Source organism: Homarus americanus, unplaced genomic scaffold, assembly GCF_018991925.1.
Source record: "Homarus americanus isolate GMGI-L3 unplaced genomic scaffold, GMGI_Hamer_2.0 scaffold47967, whole genome shotgun sequence".
In the NCBI taxonomy this organism is placed as follows: Eukaryota; Metazoa; Arthropoda; class Malacostraca; order Decapoda; family Nephropidae; genus Homarus; species Homarus americanus.
Window position 1 is genome coordinate 2,032,828 of NW_024731965.1, and position 18,502 is coordinate 2,051,329.

The 18,502-nt window shown below is 36.4% G+C and overlaps 1 protein-coding gene across 1 annotated transcript; it reads right to left on the reverse strand.

Annotated features, from left to right (window-relative positions):
* Positions 1-6,799: 6,799 nt before the first annotated feature.
* On the reverse strand, positions 6,800-17,946 carry LOC121868119 (the record flags this gene model as incomplete). Its single annotated transcript, XM_042368417.1, is given in 3 exon segments — positions 6,800-9,427; positions 11,054-11,135; positions 17,819-17,946. Coding segments are annotated over 3 exon segments (561 nt in total). The 3' UTR covers positions 6,800-8,979.
* Between the last annotated feature and the right edge of the window lie 556 nt (positions 17,947-18,502).

The window sequence follows — 18,502 nt, forward strand, 5'->3', positions numbered from 1 at the left end:
ATGAGGCAGACTCAACTCTGGATAGTGTGATTGGTTCATCCAAATGGAATAAAAAATATATCTTTACAGATATTAGGGGGCACCTCAGTGTACTGTATTATGTTAAGACAGTTACCTGGCTTAAAGACAAGAGCCATAAAAAGCTCCAACTACCACCAAGTATTACCATCGATGAATTCACAGAATGTTAAACAATATCCAAGGTATTTACAGTACAGTACTCAAGGTTTCTTAAACAAGTTAAGCATCACCTTCCATATAGTAATGCTAATCACCTTCATCTATGCTTGTCATAGTCTAGCACATCAGAACTTATATACTATACAGTATACAAATTTAGAAAGTATTTGACATCAAATAAAAGATATCTCTTCTAATAAAAATTAACGAAAATAGTAAAAAAAAAGGATAAGTTTTAGTTAAAAGTAGGAGTTATGACTTATAAAATATCTCCCACTAAGATTGTGGATAAAATTAATAAACATTTAAAATTATAATTTGAAAACTAAATAAAAATATTTTTTCTATCAGACTGACTAGTAATGTTTCTATAAAGAAAAGACTTCTGTTAAAAAAAAAAATCTCTTCTGAATACTGTTTTGAGTATAGGGAATAATGTACTGTAGTACTGGGTATATCCACATATAATACCTACATTTCAAGCTATTCTAAAATAAAGAGATGGCACATTTGTTTTCATTACATGTAAAACCACCAACCTCTAAATTTCTATGACATCCGTTGTATGCACCTGTATATTAGCCACATGTCTTTTGTACATTCAGACAGCTAGAAATATATATCTCAACACCACAAAGGAATATAATAATATATTTGTGATACAATTAAGCCTATAACATTCTTCTAGTTACACTCCTTGTACCAAACACCAATACTTAATGCTAAATATGGCATAGCTTACTTTCTACAACATGACTGGCTAATTAATTGAACTATTCTTCAATAACATATATCTTTCATAAAACAAATACTGTAAACATTAGAGTCGTTAAAGCCAAGGGATGGGAGATCCACGAGGACACAGCATGAATAGCCATGTGACGCTGAGCACGTGTCATGGGAGATCCACGAAGACACAGCATGAATAGCCATGTGGCGCCGAGCACGTGTCAGCCTAACTCTCTGTACGTTACTCAAGACAATGTCATCTCCATTCACCTGCCGTGTTCTCCAGTGAATGTTATAAAGCTCATCGTTAACTGAGCTACTCTATATGACCTTTTGATAAATTCCTATTAATATGAAAAATTAGTATTTGTTGATTGTCTGTTCTGTTTTCAGTGAACTTACAGAAATAACTACATCATACAACAAGGTCATAAACAGTCACATAAAAAAATCAAACACACTATACAAGTAAACATCTTCATCATATAACATGTCATTAAACTCACCTCATGTATATTAACAATGTACAACATATTAAGACTAAGCTATTGGTCATACATTTTGTCATTCCATTTCCCTCACTTCTTTAGTGATTTAAAAATATGGCATCTACAGCCAGTAAAACCTCTATATTGCTGTGATTACTGTACTGTGTATGTACTGTGATTGTAACAGTTCTACAGTAACATGTGTATTCCAACATGAAACATACTGAGTAGTCTTCCAAGCTCAAGACCAGAAGCCCATATAGATATGAAACAAGGGGAGGCAACTTCACTCAGTAGTCACGGCTGTTTACTACAATGACTACCTGATCCACCTACAATCCCCATATACAGTGTGTCTGCAATGTTTATACGGTATATTTCTTATTTACATACAGGAAGTCCTCGATATGTGGAAGCTCTATATATGGAGTTTCACACTTAGATATTTTATTTTAGTACCCAGATTCATTATGCAGCCAAATATTTCACAGGTTAGGGAACTTCAGGGGAAGGTAACTACAGGTATCTCTCACTATACGAATGGGTTAGGTTCCTCAAAAATCATTCATTACATGAATTTTTGTATACCGAGTTAATTTTTCCAATGACAAGTAAAGCCCAATATCATACCCCAAAAAGATGATAATAGATAGCTAAAACCATTGAGGAAATGCTAAATCAAAGTTTAACATGGTCGGCATTTACATAAATGCTGGCTGAGTCACCATGGCAATCCAGCCCAGCTAGGAATGCTCCCCCTCCCAACCCTTAGCAATGCTTCCCCTCCTGCTCTCACACACAAGAAATGTTTATACCCTTAATGTTTTTGACCTTATGATAGTTACATATTTCTTGAACTTTTTTTTTTTACACACATTATGTATGTAGGATTGTGTGTGCATGAAACTGAGCAAAAAAAAAATAAAAGTGAAGTCAAATTTATCTACCCAAAATTACCAGTTGAAAATAACCATAACATAACTCCTACCTCAGTGGGAAGCTTTCATGACACACAAAAGAGTGACCAGGTAGTGATTTAGGAAATTAATACAAGCAAAATTTTCGTATCTTGAATGTCCGTATAGCAAGGGTTACCTGTACAGTATACTCGTATAAAATGACATGAAAGCAAAGAAAAAAAGGGTATCCAAACTCCATTCCACTTGGATTCCACAACAAATAAACAAAGAAGCAGCCCAAGTCAAAATCACCATTACTATCACCACCGCATACTGTCTACCTGTCAGTTTGAAAGTCCAGTGAACTGTACCTACTGTGTCCAAAGCCTTTAAAGTGATTATAAAACATTTATTAATTTACTGATATTAACTTAACCATAGTGTAATTGTTTATTCTCTTCATAATAAAAATATATCATTATTTGTATGATAGATTTCGGTGGGTAAATGTGAATACAATAAACATTACTTTATGTTCCAGTTATTGAGGTCCAGGAAGAGAACAGACAGTTACTATCATTCTAATATACTACAGGTTGACAACCCTTTATCCGAAATTCCGAAAACCGAAAAGCTCTAAAAACCGAAAGTTTTTTTTGTGGGGCAATTTATTTAATTATTTATTTATTTATTTTTTATTTTTTATTTTTTTTTGAACAGGGATTAGCCCACCCGGGCAAAAATCACTGACTCACATCGGGGCCTGGTGGGCAAAAATGTAATAGCAATAATAATTATAATAATAATTATTCATAGTAAATAGTAAATAAAATTTTTAATTAAAATACTGTACACCAAAATAAAATAATAATGATAACAATAATAATAATAGTAATAATAAAATATAATAATAAAATTAATAATAATAATAATAAAGAAATACAAGAATGAAAAAAAAAAGATCAAAAGTGAGAAATGCGACCTAGACCTATGAATTATTTATACAGTACAGTCAACCCTCATTAATTCGGACTAATAGGGGGGGAAGGGTGTCCGTTTTAGCCGATTGTCCGAATTAACCGATTTAGGGGTTAATATTGCATTATATTTCAAAGTCATTGCTTTCGTCACGATTTTATCCCACTTTCCACTATAATACGTACGTAATTTCAGCAAAAATATTACATTTCCGTGAATGTATTATATCAAGCACAGTATGAATAGAATACCATTGTAATATAACAATATTTTAACCGAAAACTATTAAAAAAACGAGTAACATCTCTAGAACATCGGAAGGTTAGGTAAAGTCTTTTGTTTTCGTCATGTATTTTATCCTATTTTACATTAAAATACATCACGTTTCAGCAAAACTACTATTTATTTCTGAGAATATATTCATTCAGGCGCAATTTAGGTAAAATATACATGTGATGTAACAGTTTTTTAACTGAAAACGATTCGAAAAACACGTGTACCGTGTAGCTGATACTCAACAGCTGGTGGTGTGTCATGTGTCGTTGTAAACAATAGGAGGTTGAAGTAGATTACCGGGTATTATATTAAGTGTGAAATATCAAAAAGGTTTTTATTACCGGTATTTTTTGTAGATCAATGAGAACTTTGATTCCGTATATGATATGATAAGTTAGCCTGTGCTAAGAACTTCAACATAGACTACTGAAAACACGTTGTAAGGTAATTTAGCCTATTGTAGGTTGGTGAGCTTCATTTGCTGACGGAACTGCACAACTTTTCATTACTAATTGGTACAAATTTTACGTTTCCATTGTTTACTGGCAGTAAATGGTAAATATTTTTCATGTCTGAAGCTAAAAGTTGCATCCCCCCCACACTAGTGGTGATGTTACATTTGACCAAAAAGACGCTGGTGTTTTATCCCAGCAGTGGGTGGACCAGCATTTTAGCTTAAGGTCCGTGTAGGTAATATTCATACAAATCTTAAAAAAGAAGAAAAAAAAAAAAGTTCGTTCAGATTTTGTCCGAATTATCCGAAATCCGGATTAAAGGGGTCCGAATTAACGAGGGTCGACTGTATTATTATTATTATTATTATTATTATTATTATTATTATTATTATTATTATTATTATTATAATAATATTTTTGCCCCCCCAGGCCCCGATGTGGGTCAGTGATCTATGCCCAGGTGGGCTTATAGAAAAAATAAAAAACAATAAAAAAAATCTAAATAAATAAATAAATTCTGAAAATCGAAAAATTACGAAATCCGAAATGCCTCTGGTCCCAAGAATTTCGGATAAGGGATTGTCAACCTGTAATGTTATGTAATTGGAACCTGGAGGCATTAGAGAGGACTGTTGACTTTCCACATACAGCACAGCAGTACTTCATTAACTAATACGATACCAAGCCAATATGGAATACTTTTTATATTCATATATACAGTACCCATACCTTATATACTCTGTAGGAAATAAATATCTAAAAAGTGTGTGTGTGTGTGTGTGTGTGCGTGTACAACAGTATGCATTTTGTTTTTGGTAATACACACAGTTGGTCTAAGGTAATTTAAGGATATTCAGATATTATAGCAAGTTATGGATCACACTCTTGAGTCAATGTATACACATTAATAAATTATGAGAACCTGTATATCAGATTTTTTTGTCTAACAATACAGTGGTCCCTCGGTTAACGCGCACAATCCGTTCTAGAAGGTTGCTCGTTAACCGAAAAACTCATTAACCGAAACCATTGTTTTAATGGGTTTTTGGGTAATTGGTTCCAGCTCACCGAAAATTGCCTAAATTCAACAAAAAAGGTAGAAAAGTACACTTACTTTGAGGTGTGTATGTAGAAGGCTCCTGGATGATGATGGTGATGGGAATTAGAATGGGGGTGGAGGAGAAGGGAGAAGAGAAGGCATTGGGGTGGAAGAGAAGTCACCCCATGGCGCCATTTCACCCATAAAATTTTAGTTCTCTTGGTGTAATTCAAGATTATTTTCTTTAAATCAACACTGCACTGCATTATATATTGTCAATATGTAAAATAAATTTGAAAATGACCAATAATTTGCTTGGAAACACAGAAAAAAAGCATTTAGTTGAAGAGTCTCAAGCAAGATGTTACCTCCACTGAAAAGACACAGGGACTGACGCCTGTATGGTGTGTTGACTAGCTGTTTGGTGTGAAAAAAACTAGCTTCCTATGCTTCAATTAGGTTCAATAATTGTTAAAATTACTAAAAAAATTTAATATAACACTTTTAAAATTATTGAATAGTACAAACTTCTTGATATTTACTAAAATATTAAGGAATTTAAGCCCTAAAACCGATTACTGTATTGGCGGACAAATACTGCAGCTGGTGGACCACCAAATGCAAGCGAAAACATGTGGAGGGGCACTCGTAAGAAATTCATTAATCGAGGGATTGCTCGTTAACCGAAGTTAAGAATCTTATGGAAGGTAATTCGTTAACCGAGGTGCTCGTTAACCGAGGGATCACTAATATTTTATAAATCATATACCGTTGTATTGAAGGCAATAAAATGCATAAATAGTTGTACTGCATCATAAAAGTTGTGAAGTACTGGGAGCATTGAGCATCTGGTCTCCCCCACGCATCGACTGGCATGAGCCGTGAGTGGCACGTGTGTGAATCATGGCTCGACTGACACGTGGATTTGCTCCCTGTCCGAAGTGGAGTTGCCATTTGTTACATTATACAGTGGTCCCTCGGTTAACGAGATTTCGGTTAACGAATTACCTTCCATAAGATTCTTAACTTCGGTTAACGAGCAATCCCTCGATTAACGAGTTTCTTACGAGCCGACCTCCACATGTTTTAGCTTGCATTTGGCGGTCCACCAGCTGTAGTAGTACTCTGCCAATACAGTAATTGGTTCTTGGGCTTAAATTCCTTACCCTTTTAGTAAATATCAAGAAGTTTATACTATTCAATCATTTTAAAAGTTTAATATTAAATTTTTTAGTCATTTTAACAATTATTGAACATAATTGAAGGTAAGGTCACTAGTTTGTGGCATGCCATCCAGCCTGCCAACACAGCATACAGGCGTCAGTCTTTGTGTCTTTTCAGTGGAGGTAACATCTTGCTTGAGACTCTTCAACTAAATGCTTTTTTCTGTGTTTGCAAGCAAATTATTGGTCGTTTTCAAATTTATTTTACATATTGACAATATATAATGCAGTGCAGTGTTGATTTAAAGAAAGTAATCTTGAATTACACCAAGTGAACTAAAATTTTAAGGGTGAAATGGCACCATGGGGTGAATTCTCTTCCACCCCAATGCCATCTCTTCTCCCTTCTCCTCCACCCCCATTCTAATTCCCATCATCACCATCATCATCATCATCATCCAGGAGCCTTCTACATACACACCTCTAAGTAAGGGTACTGTACTATCTTTTTTGTTGTCTTTAGGCAATTTTCAGTGAGCTGGAACCAATTACCCAAAAACCCATTGAAACAATGGTTTCGGTTAACAAGCAACCTTCTGGAACGAATTGTGCTCGTTAACCGAGGGACCACTCTGTGTGTCTGTGTGTCTGTGTGTGTGTGTGTGTATTTTTTTTTCAAATATGTTTAAAAAAGTAAAAAAATAATTATGTATACAGCATACTGTAAAGTCTTGGGTCAGAAATTTTTTCCATAGAAATGCATCTCCCATCATATAATAAAACTCAATGGGAATATAGGGTCTATTATATAGCAACTCCGGTTTACAGCCACAACTTTTTAGGAACGTAACCCTTCAGTAGGCCGAGGACTTCAAGTATGTAGTCAGATTAATAAAATATAAACTATGAATTGTGCATTAATGAGTTCAAGCCAACATAAGAAATAACTCACAGTAATTAATGTCATTGTTAGAGGTCCCATTTACAGTAAAGGAAAAACTTACACAGCCACAAAACCTCAGACAGCTGGAAACATTCACAGTAACAAATCCCACACACAAAACATTGTGCCTTTAAGGTTTTACTGCACTTTGATCATTTTCTTAAATCCCTAAAATTGCTACCTTAGCATACTGCCGCATCAAAATAATAACAGGATGTCAAACATAGGCATAAACTTCACTAGACAATATAAATAACCATGTATTATTCTACTGAAGGATTATAAGGCACTGATATAAGACACTTAGGCAGTGCTCTCCATTTTTGGCATTTTCTGAAAGTGATGCTTTATTAAGAGGCTTCTGTGATTCACCATGTATTTCCGAAAACGAAAACATGTAAACAGAATAATTATTATCCTCTTTAACTTGTGACTGAACTAATTCTTACTCAATTCAACCCCAAGTTGGACTTCAACTTACAGAACATCCCATTGTATGTTTAATTGAAAGACAATATAGGTGAAACTAGATGACAATAAGTGTTCTGCTAAAGTGATTTATGGTTTCAAAATCCTGGCTAAACCCTAATTAAGGAACCTATGTGACCAGTGATATTCTTAATATTAATACACAAACTAATTACTGTATTTTTGGCAGTCTCAGTTATCCTACACCTGGTGCAGGACAGTAGAGTAGTTGTGAACATTCATGTTCTAATCTTAAAAACTAAAATTAGAGAGATAAATTTATCTTAGTCATAAAATATTCCTTTAAGCAGATGTGCAATTCTGTACACAAGATTAGTTTGATGTCAATATGTCATGAAGAAAGAATTAAATTTTATGTAAAGTACTTACAAAATGGTGCTAACACTAATATGAACACAGTACTGTACAGTACAGTACAGCACAGTACAGTATAGTATAGTACAGTATTGTACTATATTACTTGCTACTTTGCAAAACAATAAATTTCTGATTTACTTCAAAGTACAGTAGGGTCAGGATATATCGCGACTTTTTATAATTATTTTTTATATTTCGCGACTGCCAAAATTGTCGACATTTTCCAATATACTGTATAGCGATAAATGTATTTATTTTGCGAGGGTAATTGAGCAGGAAATATTTCAATTGTACCGCCATGGCAAACAAATGCGTTATTTGCTCACCAGAGGCGCCACCGTGGCTGCTCACCCATGCATTCACGCTCACCCGCTCAGTCTTTCTGAGTGAGTGACTAGTAAGCAGCCGACTCTGCTGCAGATTACGATTTCTAAGGTGAGAGTAAATGGGTTGCTAGTGATGTGTGAAGTGAAGTGAAGAAAATGAAAAGCATAATGGAAAAGATTTAATACTGTAAATAATATTTTTGGTTTGTTCATTATAGTAGGTGTGGGATTGTCAAGTGAGGGTGGCAATGTGGCGTCTGCTGCCAAGTCTGGTGTTCCCTTGATATTGAAACAGCCTGTTGTTCCCAAGTCTGGTGTTCATTGGTGCTTTAGTTAGTAAGAAAATGAACTCGTTAAGTCAAGCTTAGTCACTTATATTGGCCTCCAGAACCTAACCCTATTTTCACCATTGATTACATGTAATTATATGTCGTGATTTAGTATATAGTGAGGAGCATCGTTGGACCCTATCTCGCGATATATCCCGATCCTACTGTAGTACTCTTCTTTATCAGTTGTATTCATTAAGAGAAAAAAGTCTATGACTTACTAAAACAAATTTTAATAAAATTTTCTAAAAAATATGAATAAAAAGTTTTACATCAGCCACTGTGACAGTAAAACCATAGAGTGTTAAAGGTACAGTATTCTGCCTTCTTATGAGAGAAATACCTCAAAACATCCTCCTTTATGCACTTCTCGAAACTCGTAGTCTAAATTATTCAACAAGGTTGCAATTGCTGGCTTGACTTTAGGAATTCCATCTTCAGTGTGTAAACCTCGACCAGTTACAATTTTGACCATATTGTGTCCATGTTGACTCTGACGAAGGAATTCGTTAGTTATCCGAGTGGCTTCCCTGACAGTCATATTGTGAAGATCCAGAGTAGGAATACCATGATCTGTGGTAAGTACCTGTGTCACCGGAAGATCTCCAAACTTCATATGTAGGTTGGGGCTATCATTTTCAGATAGTGTATAATAGTGTGGAAGAGATGGACCAACACTTGGGATTTCTCCAGGTACATAAGAAGGAGTTCCCCAGAAATGCTGTGGCCGGGTGGTATGTGCCTGGTGATGAGTTGGAAGGACAGGTTCAGGTGTTCTGGAAAGTTTACCATCACTTCAGCGGTATGAATAAGATGAATTCCTCAACTTGCTATTAACTAATTCTAAGACAGAAAAAAGCTTTCTCTTAATTGCTTTATGAATAGCCAAAAAAATGCACATCTTCAGTACAAACAGTACTTTCTGTAAATGTATGGGACACTGTTTTTCTGAATGAGATAGAAGCTCCAGATGAAAAAGTAACAAAGTAAGATATATTCTTATTTCTTTCTAGTGTGACAGCATAAGATCTTGTCATGGATCATACAGCATAAGTTAGTGAGTAAACTACAGTCTCAACTATCTTATGGTCAGCCACCTGTCACTAGACCTAGGATCAAACAACCTTAACATCAATGGCTGAGTCTTATCTCAATGATTAGTAAACCTCCCTTCAGGCAAATATAACCCCCTAAAACTGGGAATTTGGAGCAAAAGTTTTTCCCTAACAGACAGTGAGTCAGAGGTCGGGTGAGTACTGTACTGAACTCTCATGTTAACTGCCCAACGATTAGCCATTACAAAACAAATCCCAAAGAAAAACTCAGTGTCTGAACTCCATTCAAAGAGTTACAACTTTCCCAAGACAAAGCTTCGGCTTAATTATTCACTGTTCCAGCACCAAGCTTTGTAGTGATATAACATGATGACTTAGTAGCAGCATCTCTGAAGATGTCTTACAGGGTAAAAGACCATGATGATTCCTGTTTAGTAATACATGCCACTGCTCTTATATTGTCCATAAAAAATATCATAATCCTCTCATGATCTGATTCTCTCTCCTCCCCAAACACTGTCAGTTCACTAAATGTGGCGGCACATTGGGCACTTTCCTCCAAGCATGTTGCCCGATTTGCTGGCCGTTGGCCTAAACGCCCAGCAAGCAGCAGGATTTCAGCTGTTGCTAGAAATGGACAACGGTTTGGTGGCAATCTTTGCTGGCCGGATTAGTGCTCAAATAAACTTCATATAATTTAAAATAAAAATTTAAATAAATCATGAAACAATAATAATTTCAAATATAACATATACACGGTGACATACTGTATATCTATTTATTCATTACTTTAAAACTTCTTTAGTATTATTAAATCACTATTCAGGGTCTTCTTTGACCAGCCAGCCGCCGCCACATTTAAAGAAACTTCACGACTCACCCATTGTCTTTTCTTTAACTTTTGCAAGGCCTCAACTATAGTAACAGGATCCATGGCGAACCTCATCTAGACGCTTTGTTGTTGTTTTTGTTGTGTTGGGCAGATGCACCTACAAAACACGTTTGGAGGAGAGTGACCAGTGTTCCGCCACCTTAAGAGGAAGCCCAGCTCCATAACCGGAGATACAAAGGCCAATTTACTGACCACCCATTCACACTGCCTACAAGAAATAAACCTCGCAAATAAAAAGAAGAAAGCCAGCTTATCTCTTCCTCGAAATTTACGAAAGAATAAGTAATGGGGTCCAATCTAATCATCTTTTTACGGTAACATAACACTAAACCAAAACATTGGGGAGATTCCTGCTGAAGTGATATAGGCATGTTAAGGGTGAGTCCATTTACAAGAAAAGACCGTATTACACTCTCCTAACAACAATGATATTAATCACACACACACACACATACCTCCGCCGACAGGGGCAACAAGTGTAGTCCGAGAAGAATTTCCAACATAGCACCAGTGTAAACAATACCACAAGCGCCACCGCTGAAAAATAAAAATAATTATTTGCACAGCTACAATGTGTGTTTTCAAATAACAAAGAAAATGAATTATAAAAAAAAGACTGAAATACCATGTACAGTAATAAACTTATAAATCCCATTTCAAAGCTGTGGGGAAGAGTGAAGTTGTGAGATTTCTCCCAACAAAGCATCCCCAGGTAGAGCTAGTCTGTCCACTGGGTTAAAAATGTGTAGTGGAGAGACTACCCCATGTGAGTCTGTGATTGTTATACTGTATAACAGCTACACACTTGAGTCAAAACACTGGATAGCAATAGTGAGACCCCCAACTACAACTCAGGGGCACTCTGTGAACCACGCAAGCCATTAGCACCACCTGGACAAATTCTTTGCAGAATCCAACCCTTATTTTAGAGAGATGATCCATTAGGGCTAATAATCAGTCAAAACCTGAAACATCTAACTTGGAATCCAACTGATGTATCAAGCTGACAACTAAACCAAGATAAAGGCCTAAGCAATAACAGTCCCTACTGAAGTGGGCTTAATTTCTGGCCCAGTATTAAGGATATCAAGATGAATATCAAACAGTACTGCAGGATACCAGACCACAAGGGGGAAAATCCGACATAACTCATGCTGTGCTGAAAGAGATTCAAACTGCACGGAGGAAACTAGAGATGCAATTAAAAAAAATGTAAAGGCACTCTAGAATTCTTTAAATGTTTGTATAAATGAGAAAAAAATGTTTCAGAACTAGCCAACAGTTATAAAAACACATCCCTATACTGATCATACAGGGGCACAAAATAAATCATAATAGGACCCATCATGTACTTACTCCTGAAATGGAACTTTGTTTTGAAAACCACAGAGAACCAGAAGGCACTGTAAGTAACCTTAAGCCAAACACTACAGCTGGGAAAAACAAAGTTGAATTATGCATTATGAACAACAGCACAAATGCTTGGACATACAAGCACCCAACTGTCTACCACAACTTTATCACCAACCAGTGTTAGGCAAATCTCTCTCTCTCTAAAATATATATATATATATATATATATATATATATATATATATATATATATACATACATACATACATACATACATACATACATACATACATACATACATACATACATACATACATACATACATACATACATACATACATACATACATACATACATACATATACATACATACATACATACATACATACATACATACATACATACATACATACATACATACATACATACATACATACATACATACATACATACATACATACATACATATATATATATATATATATATATATATATATATATATATATATATATATATATATATATATATATATATATATATATATATATATATATATATATATATATATATATATTTTAGGGGGCAGGGAAAAAACACTTTTATTTGAGTTGCAGGCTGCACTTTTCAGGCATCGTTTGTATGGCTGTAACAAACACCTGTGCAAAATTTCATGCCATTTCATGCATACGTACTTACCCTGCCGCATCGCGAACGACTTTTTGTCAACTTTTAGTGTATACCAAAAATTAGGTGTCATTTAATGTTTTCCAGGATAATGATAAATTTTACATGGGTGACATCGATTTAATTCACATGTTATTTTACAGGTACACCGTATAGCAAATCATTACAAGTTCATATTGAAATTATTTTTTGTGCGGAACCTTGGCATCATTTTCCTAGACAATAATCTTTGCCTAATATATCCATCTCTCGATTCGTATCCCGTCACTTCAGTGCAAGCTTCAGTCATCACTTTTATGCCTCTCTCGACCGCCTGAGTGCTGTTTGGCCACTTGGGCACCACTAATGGTGTCTCAAGAATGTCATTAACCTGTAGATTTGACAGAGCAGCAATGTAAGGAGGCTCAGTCTTGAGTTCATTCCTCCAGTTAATCATGGAATGATAGTTTTTTGCTTGCCACTTTAGTTTCGGAGTCACCACCTTTCTCATGTTGACTACAGGAGGCACATCCTCATTCCCATCTCCATCTTTACCCTCCTCATCAGTATAGTTTAACAAATTCTCGTCAACAGCAGCATCAGAATCTTCCTCCTCCTCTTCAGATCTGCCAGTGCATTCTTCCTTTTGCTGATTCTCCTCTCTAATTTTTCTTATCATTGAGACAGCTTTTTCTCTAACAGTCATGTCCTCATCTGCACACATACCAAGAAGAAGTTGATCTGTGTGGGCGAAGTATGCATTTCTCTGGACAGCCTTCTTCACTATCGTCTCCTCCTCACTATTCAGGTGTTTCATATATAGCAGGGACTGGAATACGTTCCTTGAGCCGTGTGTTACGTAAGGGTGTATCTTGATGTAAAACCACATTGGTGCACTGAACTTTATTATTGTAATGACAATTCTTTTCAACTCATGGCTGGGTCTTGATGTTGCTACATACAGCCTGAGGATTCTACTCCATAAGGTGTTCCACCTTGACACACAGGGAGGACCTGGCTCAATAGCAGCCAAGTCATCTTCAACAACACCTGTGATAACTCCTTTACAAATCCAATACAGGTATTTCTGATCCCAGGACAGATCTTTCTCCACTTCATCATTAAACACAGGGAAATCAGGGAAACTGACTGGCTGGAAGGCGACAACTGGAAGCTCAGACAAAGACTCCTTGATCTGCTTTCCAATGGGACCACGCCAATGCTCAGGACCACTTGGTTTACCATCATAGTGATAAAAAACTGCGCGGAAAGGCAGCTCATTTCCGTGAAGCTGACATATGAAATAATGGAGCGGGTGACCAAGTAACATTTCAAGATGATGAATGACTCCATTTTCTGATCCTACATTTACATTGGTTCCATCACAACCAACACACACAATGGGCTGCTGGGTTAGATTTTTCTCCACCAGAAACTCGTGAATAGTTTTGGCAATCTGCTTTCCGTGTCCAGTCTTGGGAGTCACATGTGTGAGATATTCATTGCCAACTTACCCAGGTCTCCCCTACATTACAGTACAGTAACACAACATTGAGAAATGAAATGAGAAAAGGCTGATAATCAATATAGACATAGCACTATACTCATCTGCAACAAGACAACTTAAATGAAATAAGAGATATGAAAAAAAAGTTGATAAACACTGAACAGAACATTGCACCGCCACAGCGGCTGTTTGGCTAGTACTGGAGGTGAATTTAAAAATTTCAGTAGAAAATGCGGCAGACTAAACCTCGACATATCAGCTTCAAATTTGGCATGGAGTCTTAGATATGTATAAGGAACAATGCCTGAAGAGTGCAGCTTTGAGCAAAATTTCACTGCCCCCTAATATATATATATATATATATATATATATATATATATATATATATATATATATATATATATATATATATATATATATATATATATATATATATATATATATATATATATATATATATATATACATACTGTACTTCATTTTTAGTCCATATAACACGCGGACTTTGAACATATATATTTATTTTGCCACTCTTCAATTATTCACTTGACACAAAAAACATAAACTTCCTGTAAACTACCATAAAATAACACACAATACAATATTACAGGAGTTATACAGTAGAGCGCCTATTAAATGATTCATCTTGGCAGACAGGGATGGAACACGTACACGGTACACTGACAGAGCCACACTGTCTACAGCAGGGGAGGGGTGGCTGGCAACACTGTTCAACTTGCTCTACAGTGTTGCCAGATATTTAGGACAAAGTATGCTGTACAGTATGAGTGGCAGTAATATATAAGTTAAAAAAAATGGACTGCATTTCCATTGATCTTATGTTGATATTTGGACACAAAGTGATAATCTAATGTTTGGTGGTAGAGTGAAGGAGATAACGACCTTACACTAGCTTCAACATTGCTTTACTTGGTGTTAGTTTCCCACCAATTTGTATTCTCTTTACAATAAACAAGTCAATCAAGCCATAGTTAAGCATCAAACTCTCATGGAAATAAAAATATTTTATCTGAAAATTCTTTTAAAAAAATCAACCATGAGAGATAACAAAATCTACATTCACTGAGGAAGATAGCAACACCTTGTATACCCTGTTGATCAACCAACACCACAAGTGATAATGACTGAGCTGTACGAGAGAGAGAGAGAGAGAGAGAGAGAGAGAGAGAGAGAGAGAGCGAGAGAGAGAGCGAGAGAGAGCGAGAGAGAGAGAGAGAGAGCGAGAGAGAGAGAGAGAGAGAGAGAGAGAGAGATGACAGAGAGAGAGAAGACATTACCCTTATTCAAGATGACCGGAAAGAGGCCATCAAGTGGAAGTGACCGCAGTAGTGCAAAAAGAAGCCGCAAAGGCATTACATTGGATAATAAACATGATGTTTTAAGAAGGAATATCATAAATTATTTAATGTACTGTATTGTATGTGTTTATAAATGTTTATTTTCATTCATAAAAGTGCTTGAATTACTTTTTGGGGGCCGGAAAAAAACCTTAGGAACGCATCTCCAGTTTTATAATGGCCAAATTACCACCTGTCAGTCGTGGTGAGGTAGTGTCACGTCCCAATAATAAAATAATGTGTATAAAGTGACGTCCATGTACTAACATCAATACATGAGGATAAAATGGTGAACACAGACAAAATAAATGGTGTCAGTGGAGAAGTAATAGAGAAACCTGCTGCGGTGGTTGACTGTACATGCAAAGCTGGACTCGTTGATAAAGCTGACATGATGCTCACCAGTGTTGATTGCATGAGGAAATCTCTAAAGTGGTACAAAAAACTTTTCTTTCATATCCTTGATTTGCCAGTGCTAAATTCTTACAACACCTTTCTTGTGAAAACAGCCACCACTGCTAGATTTCAGTAAAGCAGTTATAAGACAAATGATTGCAAAATTTAGTATGCCTATTCATACCACAAGACCTGGTAGGAGTTCAACTGCTGTGTCAAACCCCGTAAGACTAACTCCAAGGCACAAGTCCCTGCAACAGGTGTCAGCTTCAAGCCACGCAGAAGGTGTCACGTATGTGCACACACTGCAAGGCGTAACGGACGATGCCAAACCACTCTTGGATGAGCACCGAGTGTGATGTTGGTCTCTGCCTCCCAGAGAGTACAGTACCATACAAATGTCAACTTTTGAAGAATGAAAGACAAAAATCAAAGGGGTAAAAGCGTAGGAATTGGGATGAAAAATATGATACTGTATTAATTTTTTTATTATTCATTTGTCTTTCAATAGAATTTGATTTTAAGATGAAAAATTATGATGTTGAATATATTTATTTTTTATGTATTTTTTTTCAATGGAATTTACTTTTGCAAATGACTGACTGTCTGACTGACACTCCAGTACTCTCATAAGGTAAAGACGTGTGTAGTCGCCGCCAACCCGGTCTGTTAGGCCCTCCCCTTCCCCATCTGGATTTATGAACATCCTCCCACTAGCTGTACAGTGCAAAGATTGACGATCAACCCACAGCTTATATATAAAAGTGATAATTTCAATTTGAAAGAAAGAAAACTGTAAGAGCGACAATCAGTACTTAGCAGTCAGAGTTGACCTGACCCTTGACGTGACGCACCCAGCCCGCGGTACACTCGCCACCACCAACACTGGATGAGAAGCCAAGAAACACTCCAAACTGCACCAGGAGAGAAGTGAGGACTCCCTACTCAACTCAGGTGAGGAATTATGAATTCCTAACTACATCACATGAGGAATAAGAACCATCTCCAACACCCTGTGTGAGGTGAAGTACTTACCCAGACCACGTGGTGCATCTGCAGCTGTAGTGAGGTAGCAGCTTAGCAGCCAGGCTTGGCGCCGACATCAGCTCACAAGGATGTCTACTTTTGTTAATCAAGTGACCCACTCCCTGATTTCACCATATGTAACTTATCATCTCTGTTCATTGTATATTTTCAGCCTTCGGGCTGCCATGTTATCTTAAACCGTCAATTATTATTATTATTAAACACACACACACATTTCCGTCTTCTCCATCATTTCTTTCTTTCCTCCCCACTGCCTCACACAGTACTTAGTCATATACTAAACTATCCTATTCTTTCCTACAGTAAATTACCAGACCTCTTCCTGATATTAAAATCCTATATAGCTTTCTTCTTGCCATTATTATTATTATGTACTGTACAGTATATACTGTACTATACATATATATACATCACACTGACCCAGTCACCAATCAGTGACCACGTATTGGACTTTGCTGGAAAGTAAGATTCTGACAATTTATGTCTGGCTATGTTCTCAGAGTAATGGCACTGAAAATGTAATTCTGTGATATTTTGTAGAAGAAATAAATTGCAAGCTGTAAGCATGTGTATCATACATCTGGCAGGACGGCACACAGAACTTGGTAGACATTTTCAGAACGTGAAAGCTCTGTAGTACAGTATACATGAAGTTCATACATGGTATAAAACATTTTTGGTGTTTCTGGGAGAATCAGGAAAATTGGGATAAATTATCTGACACACAGTGTTAATGTTATTATTTAATACTAATTACTTAAATTAACAAAGTATATGGAGAGTCATCAAAATGTTTAATTACCATGGTGAAAAGGTTAAGACAATGCTCCCCCTTGTCCAACACCACATAAAAAATAAATATATAAATAATAATTTTATTTACTGTATTTCTTACCTGGTATCCACAACCACTCCTTCAAGGCCATCACTGTTAGAAGTCAAGAATGATAATACTGTATAGTGTTCTAGTCCCTCACAAGATGGCGCAGTGCTTAATCCTCAGCCTATTGCAATGACGTCAACCTACAGGGATAATCACATTAATATCTTATAATCATTTATAAATTCACTGAAGAGAAATGGCTATGCTATCACTGTTTTAAGTCCTTAACATACCAAATTACTCTTTATATACTGTACTTACTTAACACTCATTTATCCATTTTTTTTTTTTATTATTATTGGGCACTCCCCTACATCCTGTGTAAGGTGAAGCTCAGAAGCATTTACAGCGCCCAACAGGGAAGCATGCTAAGTTCATGCTTGCCTTTATGTCTCATGAGTTAAGGGCGTAGAAGCCTGAAGGGTCAAGGGCGTAGAAGCCTGAGGAGTCAATCGTTTTTGTCATCAAGTTATTGGAAGTTCCAACAACTTTCCCTGAATACGAATTCGCAACTTTCGATTTACAACAGGTACCTACATTACTGCTAGGTGAACAGGGACCAATTGGGGCTAGGAAGTATGTCCAAACAACTTTTCCACCGACCCGGGAATCGAACCCGTGACATCTCGCTTGCGAGGCAAGAGCGGTACCACTCCTACCACCGGCCCCCCCATTTCTCCATTCTGGTAGGCGGGT